This window comes from Populus euphratica, unplaced genomic scaffold (genome assembly GCF_000495115.2).
Source record: "Populus euphratica unplaced genomic scaffold, PopEup_1.0 scaffold21.1, whole genome shotgun sequence".
Taxonomy (NCBI): domain Eukaryota; kingdom Viridiplantae; phylum Streptophyta; class Magnoliopsida; order Malpighiales; family Salicaceae; genus Populus; species Populus euphratica.
In genome coordinates this window covers 781,703-799,313 of record NW_011499887.1, presented here as the reverse complement: position 1 = coordinate 799,313, position 17,611 = coordinate 781,703, and the positions used below count along the sequence as shown (strand labels likewise).

Genomic DNA, 17,611 nt, shown 5'->3' with positions numbered 1-17,611 from the left:
TAGTACCAACCCTAATTTTTCAAGAACTTCAGACTCGTCAGCAAACCATGCATCATTAACTTTATTGACAGAACAATTATCATGATAGAGTAATAAGATAATTGCCTCGCTTTTTGATACACGGAGGACAAAAGATACTTCTACGGTTATAATGGTTGTCTCTTCTTCTTCGGTTACGTCTCTTGCAGGGTTTTGCTTATCGTTGGTCATGTCTAAAGAAACCCTACCAGAAAAGAAAAGAAATAGAGAGAGAGAGAGAGAGAGAGAGAGAGAGTGGGAGTTCTCTTGCTTTATTAGGTACCTGAGAATTGAAATTAGAGATTATCCAAGAGAGAGAAAATCAGGAGATACAGAGAGTGATAATGGTTAAATCTTCAATGAAATATCATACAAGCAAAGGTTTCTGAATTTTAAATTAAATATAAAAAAATATTAATTTAATAAAATTCAATTGATTTGATTGAGATTTTAATGATATAGTTTACTAGATAAAACTAAATGCCCAATCAACTGGGTCGGTATCAATAAAATTTTAAATTTTTTTTTTTAAATAACAAAATATTATTTTTGTAACTCGCAAGTTGATTTAATGACCAAGCTTTTTTCATGTCTATTCCTAGGCCGATTACGACAACAACTATGTTATATAAATAATATTCATTATATAAGAATACTAAAATATAAAAAATTTAGTGTTATATTTAGTTCTAAAAGAATCTATCTTGCGTTCTAACACCATTCTCCTAAATTAAGAAGGAACTCAAACTTTGAAAAGTGTTCTTGAAGATGAAGCTTAAGAGCTCCGATCCAAAACATGGAAGTCACCTTGTGAAATCCTCTGCGTACAGGTCCTATACAAGTTGAATATTTAGATAATAATTCTTTTGGCAATTACAAAACTTTCGAATCAGTCAAAATGTTGGGAATAAAATTTCAAACGTTACCTAAATGCTACCATAGAAAATAGATTAAAGTTAAACCCTTCAAAATGCCAGACAACGAGGGGAAGAGATCACCCATTTCGTGTTTTTAGCTCTTCTCTTTTTGGAGTATTTCTTTAAGAAATAAAATACCATTAATAGAATTTGGTTACTGATATGTTTGATGCAACATTCAAAAGCCTTTAAGAAGAAAATCCAAATTCAATATGAAAACAGCATTGTGTTCTTCATTTACTTCCCTGGCGGATCAAACGAGGCGAAAACAAACTGCATGCATTACTTCAGAAGATTGACAAAATGTTTGAGTTCCTCTGACACTACAGCTCTCTCCAATTATCTACCGAGTAAGATAATTCTTTCTATACAGAGACAGAAATATTTTCAGTGTCAACGAAGTTACTTTGCATTTACAACATGATAAAAGAGCCTCTTGACAAAAAGGAAAAATGGCAGAATCCTTCTTGCTCGCCCGGTATAGTGTAGTCTTGATCGAAATAAAATTATAGTTCTATTGTAAGGAATGAACCATGTTACATCAAAGCTTTGATCATCGGTCAGATAAGATTGAGTCGCTCCAGGAAAGTATGAGATCTCGGATAACAGTTGGAATGTCTGCGAGTCAGAAGCATAAGATCATTGTTCATATAATTCAGTAAGCAATGGTACATTTAAGATTCCAGGAAACTTTACCTCTCACAACTTCCCTAGTCACCGAGGGGATATCGATTTGGTCTTCAACCAGTCTATATACGTCAACAAGCTATAGAAGATGAACTCATTTCAGTATTCAGATAAGGTATGGACTAAACCAGAAGAAGAAGAAAAAGGTGCCATTTCTATATTTGGATGATGGCAAGCATAGCAATCAGTGGCTCGAATTTGCTTACCTCTTCAATGTGAAGTTTTGAGTCTTCTGTCATAGCCAAAAGCAACTGCCTCCGGATTCCTTCATCGGTAAAGAAGAGACGTGCTCCATCTTTAATGGTATTTGTCAAGTCTAGCTTCTTTTTAATTTGCAAGCTTGAATTTTGGCTGTGAAAACAAAATTGCAGACATGCGGACGTGTTATTGAAACAATAACCAGATTGTATCAAAATAATCAAGGTTGTCATGAAAAGATACAGACATGTCTTTTACTTGCAAAGCAGGGTTGCTGCTCATCTTGGCTACGTTTTCCTTTGCAAGAACAATAAGGTTTTCAAGCCGTTTCCACTGGAAAACACCACCTTTGAACAGAACCTGACACAGGGAAGCAGATCCTTCTTGAGGGATTACATTGTGAGAAACCATTGGGTTGATGGAACTTGGACAAGGCCAAAATTCAATAATACAAGGACACAATCAGTTGCAACACACTAGTGAACCTAGGAATTGACAATGAATCAAACCCCTGACATAAATTGTTTCACCCACATCTTCCCCACAACCCATAATGACGATGCCGTCCAGTAAGGTGTCCCTGTCCTTGCTGGCAGCAAAATTGGCATTGAGAATCCAGAATTTTAATTGGCTAGACCTAGTTTTGACATCTACATGTGTATGCTTCTCTGTTAAAGTTACCTGGTTGTTTAGCGATAAGGGATCCTCTCTTGGAGAAAGGACACTAAGAGATTAAGGCCATTTGGCCAATGAGGCGACACCAAGTGTCTAGGATTGAGAACTAATGTATATATTTTACCTATTTTGGTCAGGGAAATTGGGGGCCCTTGAGTCCTTCCCTGACAAGAGCTTGACATCAGATAAGGAAAATGACCCAGATATAGAAAGACACAATCAAGTGAAACACAACATTGAACCTCAGACTTGACAGTGAATCAACCCCATGACATAAACTGTCCACCCCGCATCCAATAATGACTCTAAGCTGTCAACTACGGTGAACCTGAATTTGCTGAAAGCAAAATCAACATCAAGAATTGATAACCATAAGTGGCTCGCTAGTTTTGACAAATGCATGTGAACTCTTCTCTGTTAAATCCACCTGGTTGTTCAGAGATGAGAGGATTCAATCTCTAAGAAAGGACTTTCAGATATCAAGTCCATTTGGCCATGAGCTTGAAGCCGAGTGTTTATGTGGTTTAGAACTGCATTTTGTCTTTTTATCAGGGTCAGGGGAAAATTAGGGGCCCTTAAACCCTTCCCTGACAAAAACCTGACAGTAGGTGCTTTTAAAGGCAACAAAACCTGATCCACCACCCTTTTTAGATCTTAGCATCCCCATTTAACCACCTCATCTAGGATGAGGTGATGGGCATATTTAACAATCTACCCACATTATTCCCATCCCTAAGAGAGCGACATGTTCTGTTGTGCAAGCACTCCTGCTTGGATTTGTTGAATACTCTCTTCCATATTGCAACAACAATGGGCAATTGGTTATACATCCAAACAGGACATTCCACAAAGAAGTAAAATTATTTTTGTGGGTAAACATTCTTACAGTTATTGTAAAAAAAAAAAAAAAATGACCTACCATCTGCAATTTAACAGCATGATATAAGCAATTGATGCACATTGTGCGGAAAAAGATTTCTAAACAAGATGGATTGGAACTAACCTGTATGAGTCGTTCACGGAGTGCTGGATTGGGATCTGTAAGGAGGCGTTTTGCAATATATGGATAGGCAACCTAGTTACATTATACACAAACTTGGTCAAACAGGTTCTTTATTCTGTACAAATCTGACAAAACAAGCTGGTGATTATGGATTGACTGCTTCAAGTTATCAGCCTGTGTATTGTTTTCTGTTTGAGCGATAAAATGTTTTGGATCAAACCATTTATTAGTTTATACCTAGAAAGTTATAACATATAAAGCATCAAGAAATTTAAAACCTGGCTCACCTCAAGAAATTTAAAATCTGGCTCCAAGGTAAGACAGATGCCCTCTTGAGTCAATAAAGAACGAATAACAAGGGAAAACCTCTCCGGTATACGAATGGGATAATTGTAAACCAATTGATTAAATTTCCCTGCAATGTTTAGAGAACTATCTTAATCCAGACGCACAACAAAGTAAACCATGCAAATGAAAACCAAACAAAAAAGTTTTAGTTTAAGCAATGTGCTTAAATGTTCATACTATTGGCAAAAGTTCTATGGCAAACTCTCTGGTGATCTATGATTAAGTGTGATTCAAAGACACATGATTAATATAGATTGTGGGCGTACAATTTACCTGTAACAGTTCTGAAATTAAAATCAGCAAGTCCTTTCCCAGCAGAATTCTGCCAAATAGCTTCCAAAGCTGGAATGATAGGAGCAACATCAGTGTCACTAGCTAGGAACCCAAGCCTGGTAAAGTCATTTGCCATCTCAGCATAGTCCTCGTTCACAGCATGAACAACAGCATCAATCAATATCTGCTTATTTTGCTGAAATATTGTAAGCGGATTAGCAGGCAGGTAACAAATCGTATACACTCTGTGCAGATCAAATTAACTACAATTTTGCACTTGGTAAACTAGACTAGTCTATATATAAATGCTTTGCCAAGCATTCCCTTCCCAGCCAATTCAATATAATTATACTATTACCTTCACAGAACAGAACAGTATATCAGTTTTTTTATATATCAAACCAAAAAATAAATGAGACATTGTTTACTTGAATAATGTTGTTTCACTGCACACCTAGGAGACAAATATCCTACCTGACTAAGCACAGCAACATTCCCAAAGTCCACATAAGCAATGCGTCCATCTTGCATGGCAAAGATATTTCCAGGATGTGGATCTCCATGAAATAACCCGAACTCTAATAATTGCCGCAAAGCAGCACTCACCCCAACTGTTAAAAATCCATTTAAATCAATACCAGCATCCCTGATAGCCTGAGCATATGAAAAACACATTATTTCTTTCTTCATGAAAAAACAGAAGAAAAAAGAGGCACATATTTTGATAGCCACCTGTGGGTTGGTGCATCGAATGCCATCTATCCATTCCATAACTAAAACACGTGAACCAGAAAGTTTTCTGTAAACCCGAGGAATTTTAACAGTAGGGTCATCTTTGAAGTTTTCCAGGAAGTCTTCAATATTCCGAGCTTCCTGATGAGGACAAGAAACAGAATCATCAGTACACATATAAAACGTAAACTGTAAGAAATATCACTGTTTGAGGGGGGAGATCCATCAATGTGGTTGCATGAACATAGATATCACACAGCTGAAAGGCTGGCAGATGTCATGGACCAAGATACATTCTTGTCTATCTTTAAGAGCATACAACAAGATTGTTATGCAGAACAGAAGACAGTTTTGAAAGTACCAATGTGTAATCAAGCTCCTCCAAAAGCTTCTCACCAAATTCATCTACTATCAGCTCAGCATTGCATCCCAATTTCTGTAAACTGATTCCATTTAGGAATGAAGCAAGAGTTCTAAAGAGAAAAAGATCCCGAAAGATTATGGGCTCTATTTGAGGTCTTTGCACCTGAAAAATAATGACTTTACATCATTGTTTGCAATAAATACACGAGAAATATGCCGTTACATGGACCACAGTCACCACACACAACCTTAATTGCAACATCCTCCCCAGTAGCTTGTAAGGTAGCTCGGTAAACTTGACCCAAGCTCGCAGCCGCTATTGTTTGTGGTGAAATTTTACTGAATACAGCTTCAAGCGGTTGCCCCAACTCCTCTTCTATAATATTGAAAGCAACCTATCAAAACATTCACTGGTTAAGCAAAAAAAGACATGATCCAGACATGCCACATCAAACCAAAATCTAAGCAAAGTCTGCAGTTACCTGATTGGGGAAAGGAGGAACATCATCTTGGAGGATGCAGAGCTCGTTCATATAATCCTCTCTAATGATATCAGGTCTATTAGCAAGAACCTGGAAAGCACAAAAACTATCCAGTCAACCCCAAAACCCAAGACTGTCATACATGTACTTGGCTAAATCTTCACTACTCCCACCACACCACACATTTTCCAGTCACATTTCAGTATTTGCGGATCATGGGGGCCACACATGGGATCCACAAACGCTGATATCATAACGAAAACGTGCCAAGAAACAAGCATTTAGACTTGAATAAACAAACACCCCGAAATCCAAAATTCAAATTCTTACAAATGCAGAAATTACTACATAGACTCAACCCTGTTATAAAATTAGTCGGGGCAATGGACCCCGCCATTACAATTCCTTGATTCAACATAAACCAAAGTCTATAAAAAGTACTCAAATTTTTGCTACGCCAATACATTTTTAACTTCAATTTCTAGCAAATTCACGAATTCAGTCTTAAAGTCATCAAAAATCGCATCTAAACTCTTCATAGAGAACATAATTGATAAACAAAATTGGCAAATTCAGATAACAAACCTGTCCAGCTTTGATGAAAGAAGGCCCTAAATCACACAACAAATTCCTAAGCTGCCGAGCACGATACGGAACCACCTCCTCATCTCTTCCAACCAAAAAATCATACGCCAGATTAGACCAATACAATCCCAAATTCCACACTATCTCCACTCCTCTCAACATCAACGACGATATTGCCCCTCTCGATTCCAGCACTTTACTCCTCACCTAACCAAAATTAAATGAAATTAAGAACAAAATAAATTATTATTTATTATTATTATTTGATGATGATGAAGAAGAAATCGTACTGTTTCGGGAGAGTACTTGCGAAACGGCACGCAAACGCCGCGTTCGATGTCGAGTTGATCCATGGCGCTGCTGCTGTCCCTGTCAGTTGTTTTTACTGTTACGTTTCTCCTGCTTGTTGTTGAAGCGGCGCCGTTTCTGGTGGTTTCGACATAGGAAGAAGCAGCAGCAGCGCGAATTGGAGATGATCGGAAGTTGCTTCTTTGGAGGAGAATCCGAGAGCGAGGTTTTGGATTATGAGAGGAAAGGGAAGGGGTAATTGTGTAATTTGGATAGTAAATCAAGTCCATAATTTGCTGTTGAGTTTCAGAGAAGGAGAGGGAGGGAGTGGCGTTAGAGGAGAGGGAAAAAAACGGTTATTTTAGTGAAGAGAAGAGAGCTAGCTGAAGCCATGCTATGGAGATGGTTTGGTGAGGGGTAACCACATAAGCTGGAAATGGATGGATAAAATTGTGGAAAACTTCAATTTAGTCCTTATTATATTATTGAAGTAATGGTTTCATGTCAAACAAATAACTTTCATCGATGCGGGACCGTTTCTATGATATCACGAAATTAATCGCTCAATCTCTAAAACGAGAGTCATTAAGAGCTACTCCTTTGATATGGATACTTGTAATGTTTCCAAATTACAACTTTAATTATGCAAGAAATAAAATATGTAGCCTTTTTATTTTATAAAAAAACTAAGAGCATCCTTTTTTTAATTAAGTATATTTAATTAATTTCTATATTGACATTTGATTTTAGCCATGCTTGTTTTGGCTGCATGGAACATGGAAATTTAACAGACAAGTTACCAGACATGGATACGAGGATCCAATTGAGATGTGTCGGAATGTTATTCTATTAGGGACCCAAATGATAAAGATATATCTTATGATATGAAATTGGGAGATGTGAAAGGGCTAATTTTTAGAGGGAAACACAAGCGGTTGGAGGCTTGTGAGAGATGCGGCTGGGGGCGGGGCTCTGCCACGTGGATTTGTTTGTTTGCTTGCCCTTTCCTTTTCAGAAATCTACTGGTGGGAGAGTTTGAGAAACCTGAAATTAGTCCCTAATATTTTTCAATCCCTAATTTCATCCCAAAATAACATTTTTCATAAATCAAGTTTTTTATTACCATGGAGTTTTTTTATGGAAAATATTGCACATTCCGTCGAAATTATTAATGGACATCCCAACCCATGAATCTATGAAATGCAAAAGATTTTACTTAATAAAATGTTTTTATGTTCTTGGATAAAATTGAAAATTAAGCAATGTAATATGGACTGGTTTGACGTTTTCCATAAATTTCAGAGAGGGCAGTTATATTTCAGGGTATAAATTCTGGCATGGATGTATACATCCAGGGTGACTTGAAAATGACTTAGGTTAATTAATTTAAGTTCAATTGTTTTACCTCATTGATACAATATCTTATCCAACTAAAACCCAACACTGTATTTGCGGTGTTAGCCCAACAATAAAAAGAATTTATTTCTTTTTTTATTTAGATTCAAATCTAATTATGTATGTTTATCATTTTCATGGTATCTTATATATTTATTAGACTTATAAAATATTTAATAAATCATAAAATTAATTATAATACATGTAAATTAACCTGGATATCCATGTAAATTAAAAAACAAATCCAATACTAATCGATTACAAGGAAATTTGGATGGATGTTATTTGTTGAGCGGTCCAGGTGGAGGCTTCTTGTACAGGTGGATGGATTTGATTGATGTACGAACCTTTTTTCGTTGTCCAACGTGTCACTTTCGGGAGAGAGTTCGGCGCTGGAAAATGTTTGAAGTAATTTGATGACCCACTGGGCCTTGAACCTCATCTCCTTGAAGTCTTGAACTTGAAGCCTGAAGTTATCTTATTGTTATTGTTATTATTTTTGTAAGAAATGTAGCTTAATGGTGTTGAGATATTTCCTGGACACTTGTCCAGTCCCTGTAGAAGTCCATCGTGCGATTGTGATACCCCATGCCCAATAGAAACTCTAGACGTGTTCTTTTAAACAATCATGAGATGGACTTCAGTTATTTATCTATCTTGTTGTTTCGTATTAAACTCTTTAAGCTTTCTAAAGTTTAATAGACAAAAAATTAAGAGATGGTTTTTATATAAGAATATCCTCCAACTTTCATTGTTATTTAATTGAACCCTTAATTAATCATAAATTTTGGATTTATATAATTAATTCTCAACCAAAACTTTCATTGGAACCTTATATTTACGCGTTTTTTTCTATTTAGTTTTTAGTTTTGAATTTATGCAATTTAACCCCTAATTAACCTCAAAAATTAAATTTTCTTGTGATTGTGCCCCTGATTTCAACTAATTAACTTGATAAAAATTAAATTTGGTCTCTTAAAATTCTAATCTTCTCAATTAAGCTTAAACTGGGCTCTAAAATTTAATTTTCCACCAATTAAGCCCCTAATAAAATTAATTTGACAATTTAAAGTATAATTAAATCCTTGCACTTAATTAAATTCTTTAATTGAACTCAAAATAATTTTCAAACATAATTAAAATTCAATTTAGCCTATGATTAAATCAAGTTGGCCTATAAAACATTTAATTATATGCTTGAACTTAATTTTTATGTAAATTCGACCAATAATCATTTAACTTGACCTTAAATTTGTATATATTTTTTTTTTGCATGATGGGTGCATAATTACCTTGAATTTATTCCAAAATTGCAGTTTGATTCTTCGGTTTGCTTTCTCCATGTTGTCAACCTTTGTTTTTATATTTTCTATTTTTTTGTTTTTGTTTTAAAGAAAAAGAAATTTGAGGAATAATCTAGAAATGGATTATAACAGACTCAGTGTTCAAAATCTTCTCACACAACCTTCTAAGGGTCTACACATACCTGATATAATAATTTAGAGTCGGGCTCTCTTAAAAAGGTTTAGTGACTTTTATGCCAAGCTAATGACATGTTTTAACACCAGTATACCCACTAAAAACAAGCTTCACAGAGCTACTTGATGTTATTTAGTAAGAGGATGAGTTTACATATGCATATTTGTAAAGGTCTAATGAGAAAATGCTTGAGGTAAAAAAGTTGGTTGAGCTAGTAACCTTAAAGGTCTTAATGAGAGGGGAAAGAAAACATGCTCTTTAGGAAAAACTTTATGTCTTACTGGACAAAAGCTTACTCAAAGTGAAGCAAGTTATGGAAAATCATATACAGATGAAAGAGACTAGTGTATTATGACATGAACTTTTTTATTTCTATAAGGACAACTAGCATGAAGGACTTTCCAAGAAAAATCATTCTCCTAGTAGAAATGAAAGCTCGAGAAAAAACCATACGGGATCAACCCATGAGCACTTGGTGTTTCTTAAGGATTTATTACTCCTTGAAGTTAAAATATGACTATTCATTTAAAGTTAATTAGGCAATAAGACAAACATTTATCACTTTCAAGACATGTTCCTTCTAAAAATCCCCTTCATGTTTGGTACCCATATCACCTTAAAATGTAATATCCTTAATGGGAATGAATTTATTTTTTAAATAAAAATATTACCTCTAACATTTTATTTATAGATCTTTAGTGAGGCTACTAGGCTTTACAAAATCTTCAGGGATTGATCTTAGATCTTCTGTCTCTTCAGTGTAGTCTAGAATTGATATGAATCTCTAGTGGGGCTTTCGGGTCTCACAAAATCTTTAGGGATTGATCTCATATCTCTTGCTTCTTTGATGCAGTCTTGGATTACCACAATTCATTAATAAGGCTCTTGGGCCTCACATTATCTCTAGAAATGATCTTAGATCTCCTACTCTCAAGTAAATGGAGGGTTTTCATGCTCCAAACCATCGCTAGAGAGGTTATATACATCCCTTCTCTAATACAATCATTTTCTAGTTGGGGGCTCCCAAACCCCATACCATTATTAAGGAGCCATTGACATTCCACTCTTCAGTGAAATTTTTCTCTAATGGCAAACTCTTCAGCCACACCCTTATCAAGAAGGTCACATGCCTCCCACTATAGTGTAATCTCTCTTTGCCAGGGGCTTTCAAGCCTTACACCATCGACTAGGAGCCCACAAGCCTTTCTCTCTCTTTTTAATACAATCTCATATAAGTACGGGGCTTTCAAGCCTTGCGCTATCACAAGAAATGGCCCTCATAAGGTTATCCTTGACCTCTTAAATCTATTTTCAAGTATAAGCTCGCTCTTTTGAGGTTCACTTAGCCACTTGTAAGTTTTTATAAGTATGAATTTCTCCTTCTCTAGTTTCTTAGCCTTTGGTCTTTTAGCCTCTTATAATATTTTATAAATATAGACTCATCCTTTATGAGTTATCCTAAACTTTTAAAATATTTTTCAAGTATAAGATCATCCTTATTAGGTTCCCCCAACAACTTAGAATTTTTTTCTAAGTGCGAGCTCTTTCTTGATGGGATTTCTCTTGCCTCATAGAAAATATTTGTAAGTACAAGTTCATCTATGGTCCCCTATAAAAATTCTTCAAACACAGTGCACTCCTCTGCATATAGGCTCTTCAGTTTATTACCTCGGAGTTTCCAACCCTCTTCTCATACAAAGAGATTTCGACAAACTCATGGTACTCGGTATTTTTACAAGTCTTTGTATATTAATATCATAAAGACTTCATGAACTATTAATAAATCTAAATTTAACGATTCAAAAAAATTCCCAAGGTTTAAATATTAAAAAAGCACGAGCCTAAACAATATGCATGGCTACCCATAGGATCTACCTCCAAGTTAAGCTCGTAACATTGGGCTTAACCCCTTAGCTAAGCCTTACCAATAATCATTCAGACAACGTGTGGTTCCAAAGCTCCAGGTGTTGGGTATTTCCAGCACCATGCTCCTCATTATTCTTATGGGCTCCTCATTATCTTTATGGGCTGGAGCATGCACTCATACTTATTTTCCACTCGTAATAGGCTTAGACAACTTATTTGAGCCTAACACTTATTTGATAATTTTTTCAAGACCCCACACAAATCTCTCAGTAACTTTTTGAGATTCCATGTGGGTTCCTTTATATTTATGTATTGATTTAATATGTATTATTTTAAGTGGAATACAACTCAAATTATTACATTTATTTACAGGGGTGAAATGACTTTTCAACCCCTCTTTTTCATAAAAGGACAATACTCGTAGACTATAAATATATTATTAACCCACAAAGTTCAAGGTTCACAATCTTTTAATTCTCAACAGTTTTAGTATATACATTTTCAAAGTCTGTCCATCTAAAATATCATTTTATTTTCTTTCTTTATAAAGTTAGTGACCTGAACATCTAAGAGCTCCCATTTCCATCAAACAAGATTTTTTACAAGTACAAGTTACATGTCACTTCGACTTACCAAGTACTAATTATTAGCTACATTGATTTACCAGTTACGAGCCACCCATGCTTTCCATACCAAGTTACCGAATACCTTGACTAAAAAAAAGAGAGATTAGATTACTACAACTAAATAATTAGCCTGTTATCTAATTATTATACCTTATTTCTAAATACCTTGATTTTTTTTTTAATGTTATCGACTATATTTTCCACTATTGCAAACATAATGCTGAAGTTTAAGCAAGTATATCAATCCAAAGAGAATCTTGTATTATAAATTTGATTTCAAGTAATACACCACCATTCTCATTTAATCTCAGCATTTCATAATACTAGCAATACAGTTTATCATTCTTATAGGTTATATCAAAGTTAATACAAACTATGGTAACAAAATTATCTATCAAGATAAACACACGCTGTTCACTTAAAAAACTACTAATAAATTCTTATTTGTTTGAATCCAAAATTAAAAACATGAAGAATTAATTAACTCATTTCATTTTTCATTTAAAAGATAATACATTAACCATGCTAATTAGTGTGTGTATATATACACGGGAATGAATATGAATAAATTTTCTCTTATTATTAAAATATTTTTGTTTTATTAAAAAAAAAACCGTATAGATTATTGAAGGTTTACATGGTTTAAGTTAGATTTTAGGTTTGCTTTTTAATGTTACCAGTTCGAGTTTCATAAATTTTAGGATTATTGAAGGTTTACATGGTCGATAACTTCAGAATTTATAAAATTAATCGAGATATGTACAAGTTAACTCAAATAATAATATTAATAAAAATAAATATTTTTACTAATCAAATTCTTATCATTTTTTCATAATAAAAATGGAATCAAATGTACCATATATTAAATTAAATGCAAAAGTCAATTCATCATAGTTGTTAAATCCATCCAATCTATTTGAAAATTTTAAGATTTATAATTTAATTTAAATTAAGTTTTTAATTCAACTATATTAAATATTGATTCAATGAAACACGACTGTCTTCACAAGGTTTTTAGTAATTTAGTTTTTTACAACCAAACTTGATTGATTCTCATTTGAGTCAACATTAAAAAATTTGAACTTTAAAAAAATAAAATAAAACTGTTTTAATAAAAATAATTAATTCGACAAACCATGATTTGACATAATAACCTAATTAGCCATTCACTTTCTTCGATTAATTCCCGGACCGATAACTATGAACTCCCACCCCCCAAACGAAACCAGCTGGTGTCGTTTCGCCCGCGCGGGAAAAGGAAAACTAAAATCCACGATGGCGGGAATCCGTTATCTAATAAATTAAAAGTGACCCTCCTCTCCCTGTCTTCCATTCGCTAACAATTGACTCAGTCTTCCAAAACATTCACATTTCTAGGGTTTCAAAAGAACGAAAAAATGTTTTCAAGCAGCCAATTCGATGCCACCTCCTCCTTCTCCGGCGGCGGATTCATGCCTTCTCAATCCACTCAGCTCACCGATTCCACACCTTCTCCCGCTAAAGCAAGCCTTCTCTCTCTCTCTCTCTCTGTGTGTGTGTGTGCGTGTGTTTTGTTTTGTTTTGCTAATTTCTCTCCTTTTAATAATTGTTTCCCATTTTTCCATTCCGTAAACGAAAATTAAACCAAAAAGCAACTTATTTATCAGTGTTAGGTTTTTATAATTATATTTCCCGTGAAAGCGTGGGACAATTAAGTGAATCAATTGAGAAAGTGGAATGAAAAGATCCCTGTTTTTGTCGATCTTTGTGGTTTTGTAGTCGTAGTTGCTGTTTGGTTGCTGAGAAAGTGTAGGAAAATTAAAGCACGCAACTGAGAAACTCTAGTATAATTTCAATTTGAGTGCTGGAAATGAAAAAAATTGTGTTTTTTTGTTAGCCTCAGGGTTATGGATTTTATGTTGGTTGTTTATTGGTGACAAAAATGGTGGGAAGAGAAATTAAGTAACTATTAATTATTGCCAAATGTCCAAGTTAGACTGTTTTTTTCTTTTCATAATATTGCATAATTGTCAAAATTTTGTTCTGACAATTCCATTCCCTTTTCTTTTGTAAAAATTTCTTTGTTTGGCAATAGAGTCGCAATTCGTTGGGTGTGGTTCCAGTTACGGTGAAGCAGATAAGCCAAGCTTCTCAATCTGGTGATGAGAAGTCAAGTTTTGTGATCAACGGTGTGGATGTTACCAATGTAATCACTCTCAATTCCTGCTATATAAATATAGTTCTGTGGGTCTAAGCCTTAAATTTCTTTCTCCATTTGGTTTCCCTTTAACCATTTTCTTCCATTTCTTCACCTTGTTGGTGTAGGTTACGGTGGTTGGAATGGTGTTTAATAAAGCTGAAAAGTCGACTGATGTTAGTTTTGTCATAGATGATGGAACAGGCCGTATTGGTTGTAGAAGATGGTAATTATGTGCTTGCATGTGGAATTTATGTGTTCATGAAATTGCTTGCCTTTAATCCTTTAAATTTCCATGCGTTGTTGTGTGCCAAAAACCAAATAATCAAACTAAAGTGTTGATTATAATTCAAAATTGGAGTTTTTCATTTGTTTTGAAGAGTAGTTTTGACGTGTGCTCAACACTTCTAATAGGGTGACCGAGAATTTTGAAAAATTGGAAATGGAGGCAGTACAGTAAGTTTCCGGTCTCTTATACATGTCTCTTGCCAAGCATCTAGCATGAGAAAAATCTGGTGTCATGTTTTTTCTGATGTGAGATCTTTTAACATTTGTTTTTTCCCATGCGAATCATTTTTCTATAGAGATGAAATGTATGTTCGAGTTATTGGACACTTGAGAGTTTTTCAAGATGTCAAGCAGTTGGTTGCTTTCTCTGTCAGGTATTGACCATACCCTTTAGTCATCATTGTACTTGTCTTTCTGAAACTGTGCATTTCATTCAATTTTCAATTTCCACTAATGATGACACTTGGAATTTGCATTGACAAAGCAACTTGGAGTTGACGAGGAGAGCTTTTTAGCCACATTTAACCACTTATTAAGAAATATTTTTCTTAAGAACCCTTCTTGTTGAGCGTGGCTTGGATGTGTTTCATAGTGGGCATGATTGGTTTCTTGCATCAGTGTGCACGCTTTCATTATTTATAAATTCACTGCAATCTTATTGTTCTTTTTATTATTGCAGGCCCGTGACAAACTTCGATGAGATTACTTTTCATTTTATAGATTGCATACATTCCCATTTGCAGAATTCCAAATTGCAGGTATTGATCTTGGAGCGGATGAATTATGCACTATCAATAAAGTTTATGAAATGATTTGAGAGCATATTGTGTTTTCTGTTGGTTGGTTGTGTGAATTGTTTTCAACTGAATTTGCAGGGTGGAACTTCAACTCAGCCTCATATGGTAGAATCATCAATGAACACTTCTGTGCGGAATGGTCAGACATTCACATCAAACCTGGTATGGGACTGCCTCAAAAAAACTTTTTTCAATGTCCTGGTTTCCAAATGTGTTTGGCATAACATTCTAGTTTCCTTTTCCCAGATGTCCAAGCAATTTGATGTTGATGGGCTAAAGGATTGTGATCAATTGGTTCTTGATCGTCTGCAACAGTCTTCAAGCATGTGAGTTGAACATTTAAACTCTTGACTCCATGCAGCTTCTTTCTCCTTGAAATCTCATGTTGTCTGTGGTTGCCTTGCCCTTTCTTAGTGCCACCGTATTTGATTGTGTTTAATATATCAAGTTTTATATGGTTCTCATTCTCTTTTGTCCTCCAGCTGTAGACTGCTAATTTGGAATTGTTCCTTGTTTCATTGGAGTTCTATTTGTTTAAAACATCACCCTGCCCCATGTCATGGACAGATGCTCTTTTTCTGTTTTAATCTGTTGCTACTGAACTTGTTTTTAGTTTTTTGAGCAGTCCATTCATTTTTTTCTTTTGGTTTCTATTTTTCAAAAACACATGCAGTGTGTACTGACTGCTATGGACAATTAATGTTTTGCAGCGTTGCTTGGAATAGCTAGCCATGTTTTGCAAACACTATTCTGACTGCTATTAAATTTTAATCTGCTAATACTGAACTTACGTTTAGTTCCTTTACGAATGTTGAGCGGGGTTCTTGGTTGCAGTGGACAGGAAAAAGGGATGCACATGGATGAACTTTGCCAACAGCTGAAACTTCCCATGGAGAAGATCAAGTAACCTCTCACTCTCTCTATCTCCCCTTCTCACCCTACATTATCAAGTAATTCCTTTTATCGACCTTTTCTTTTGTCTTGGCCAGGGAATCTATTAGATCACTTGAAGATGAAGGTTTGATATACTCTACAATTGACGAGTTTCACTACAAAGCAACCTGATGAAGTTCACAGTATTTTGGAATGCTACCCAGTCTACAATGCTGTTGCGAGTTATTTTGTCCCTTCTTTTGAATATTAACATGTTCGTTCTTTTGAATATTAACATAACAGCCTGTAGATATTTATTTGTTTCTATGTTAAAATCTTAAGTGCAGGGATCTGGACATGTTGTTATCGCTAAATCATATATAGAATTTCACAACATTTTGATGTTTTGTTTAGATTCCTAAATGACGTGCTGCTTGGAACTCTAAAAAAACAAAGATTATGGTCTGATTGATTTTTTAAAGCAAAGAAAGTTCTAGTTGAGTGCAGTCGAATCGAAGGATTGATTTGGAGTTTTTGATACCTGGAGTGTTTGGGACAGTTTGGAATTTATTTTACCAGAGGAAAGCGCATCGAAATCTCTTTTGATCGTATAGTTAGGGGGGTCCGTATTCACTACTAGGCGTTTTGCTTCTTTTGATTTGTTTCAGTGAACAGAAAATGAAGCACCCCTAGCATGCCGAAGCCCCCCATGAAAAAGAGAAGCCGTGATTTATAGCTTTGGTGGCCTATCCTTTAACTAAAGGCATTAGCGTACTAAACATCTTAATATTATCCTTAACATAATTTAAATCTTAAGTTAACAAGTTATTAATTATGGCTGCATATAATAGCAATGTACGTTTCGAAAGATTGTGGCTTCCCTACATCTTAACGTCTTGATTCCAATATTTGAACCTAGAAAATGATTAAACTTCATTAACCATAACCAGCCCTTTAAAGCTTATATGCCATTAATATGTAGCTATTGAACTTGTTTCTAGCTACAGCTTTATGATTTCTGAGAGTCCATGAAATGACGAGGAGCCCTGAACTCCAAAAGAACAAATGAAGGTTCCTGTAATGATTGATTTTTTAAAGCAAAGAAAGGAACTCGTAGCCAATGAAGAGATTGATTTGGAGTTTTTGATACTTTGAGTGTTTTGGAATAGTTTGGAATTTCCTCTACCTATGAATAAAGCACCAAGAAGAAGTCTTTACATTCACTGCTACTAGCTAGGGGCATACCCTCCATTAAAGGCACTTGCTTCTTCTGATTGGTTTCAGTGACCGATACTGTAGGATCCCAAGTACGCATAAGCCCTTGAAAAAGGGAAGGCATCTTCCATTATTGCTTCCACATAACTGAAAATCTCCATTTCACAAGTTAATTTGGCCCTCATCTTTCCTTCAAGAGCACTGTATATATAGCTATAACCCTGGATTGATGTCATTTTTCGAATAAAGTGTGCGGAGCAAAGCAATAGAAGCAGTACTACCAGTTGAGTGATCTGGAGATCGAGATAGTGCATGCAGGCCTTCTTA

General features: G+C 35.1%; 2 protein-coding genes across 2 annotated transcripts; one reads left to right on the top strand and one right to left on the bottom strand.

Annotated features, from left to right (window-relative positions):
- Window positions 1-1,193: 1,193 nt before the first annotated feature.
- On the bottom strand, window positions 1,194-6,981 carry ACDO1 (Protein kinase superfamily protein). The gene is made up of 14 exons (XM_011033041.1): window positions 6,572-6,981; window positions 6,282-6,488; window positions 5,697-5,786; window positions 5,463-5,609; window positions 5,213-5,377; window positions 4,852-4,992; window positions 4,594-4,773; window positions 4,120-4,315; window positions 3,786-3,913; window positions 3,499-3,570; window positions 2,068-2,180; window positions 1,829-1,973; window positions 1,632-1,701; window positions 1,194-1,553 (listed from the first exon to the last, which is right to left on the bottom strand). Exons 1-14 carry the CDS (start codon window positions 6,857-6,859, stop codon window positions 1,489-1,491), a joined length of 2,007 nt encoding a protein of 668 aa, XP_011031343.1. The 5' UTR covers window positions 6,860-6,981; the 3' UTR covers window positions 1,194-1,488.
- Window positions 6,982-13,124: 6,143 nt separating this feature from the next.
- LOC105130497 (replication protein A 32 kDa subunit A-like) lies at window positions 13,125-16,470 on the top strand. The gene is made up of 10 exons (XM_011033036.1): window positions 13,125-13,437; window positions 14,010-14,120; window positions 14,240-14,337; window positions 14,526-14,567; window positions 14,696-14,773; window positions 15,079-15,157; window positions 15,275-15,358; window positions 15,443-15,522; window positions 16,031-16,099; window positions 16,186-16,470. Exons 1-10 carry the CDS (start codon window positions 13,333-13,335, stop codon window positions 16,259-16,261), a joined length of 822 nt encoding a protein of 273 aa, XP_011031338.1. The 5' UTR covers window positions 13,125-13,332; the 3' UTR covers window positions 16,262-16,470.
- Window positions 16,471-17,611: the final 1,141 nt, after the last annotated feature.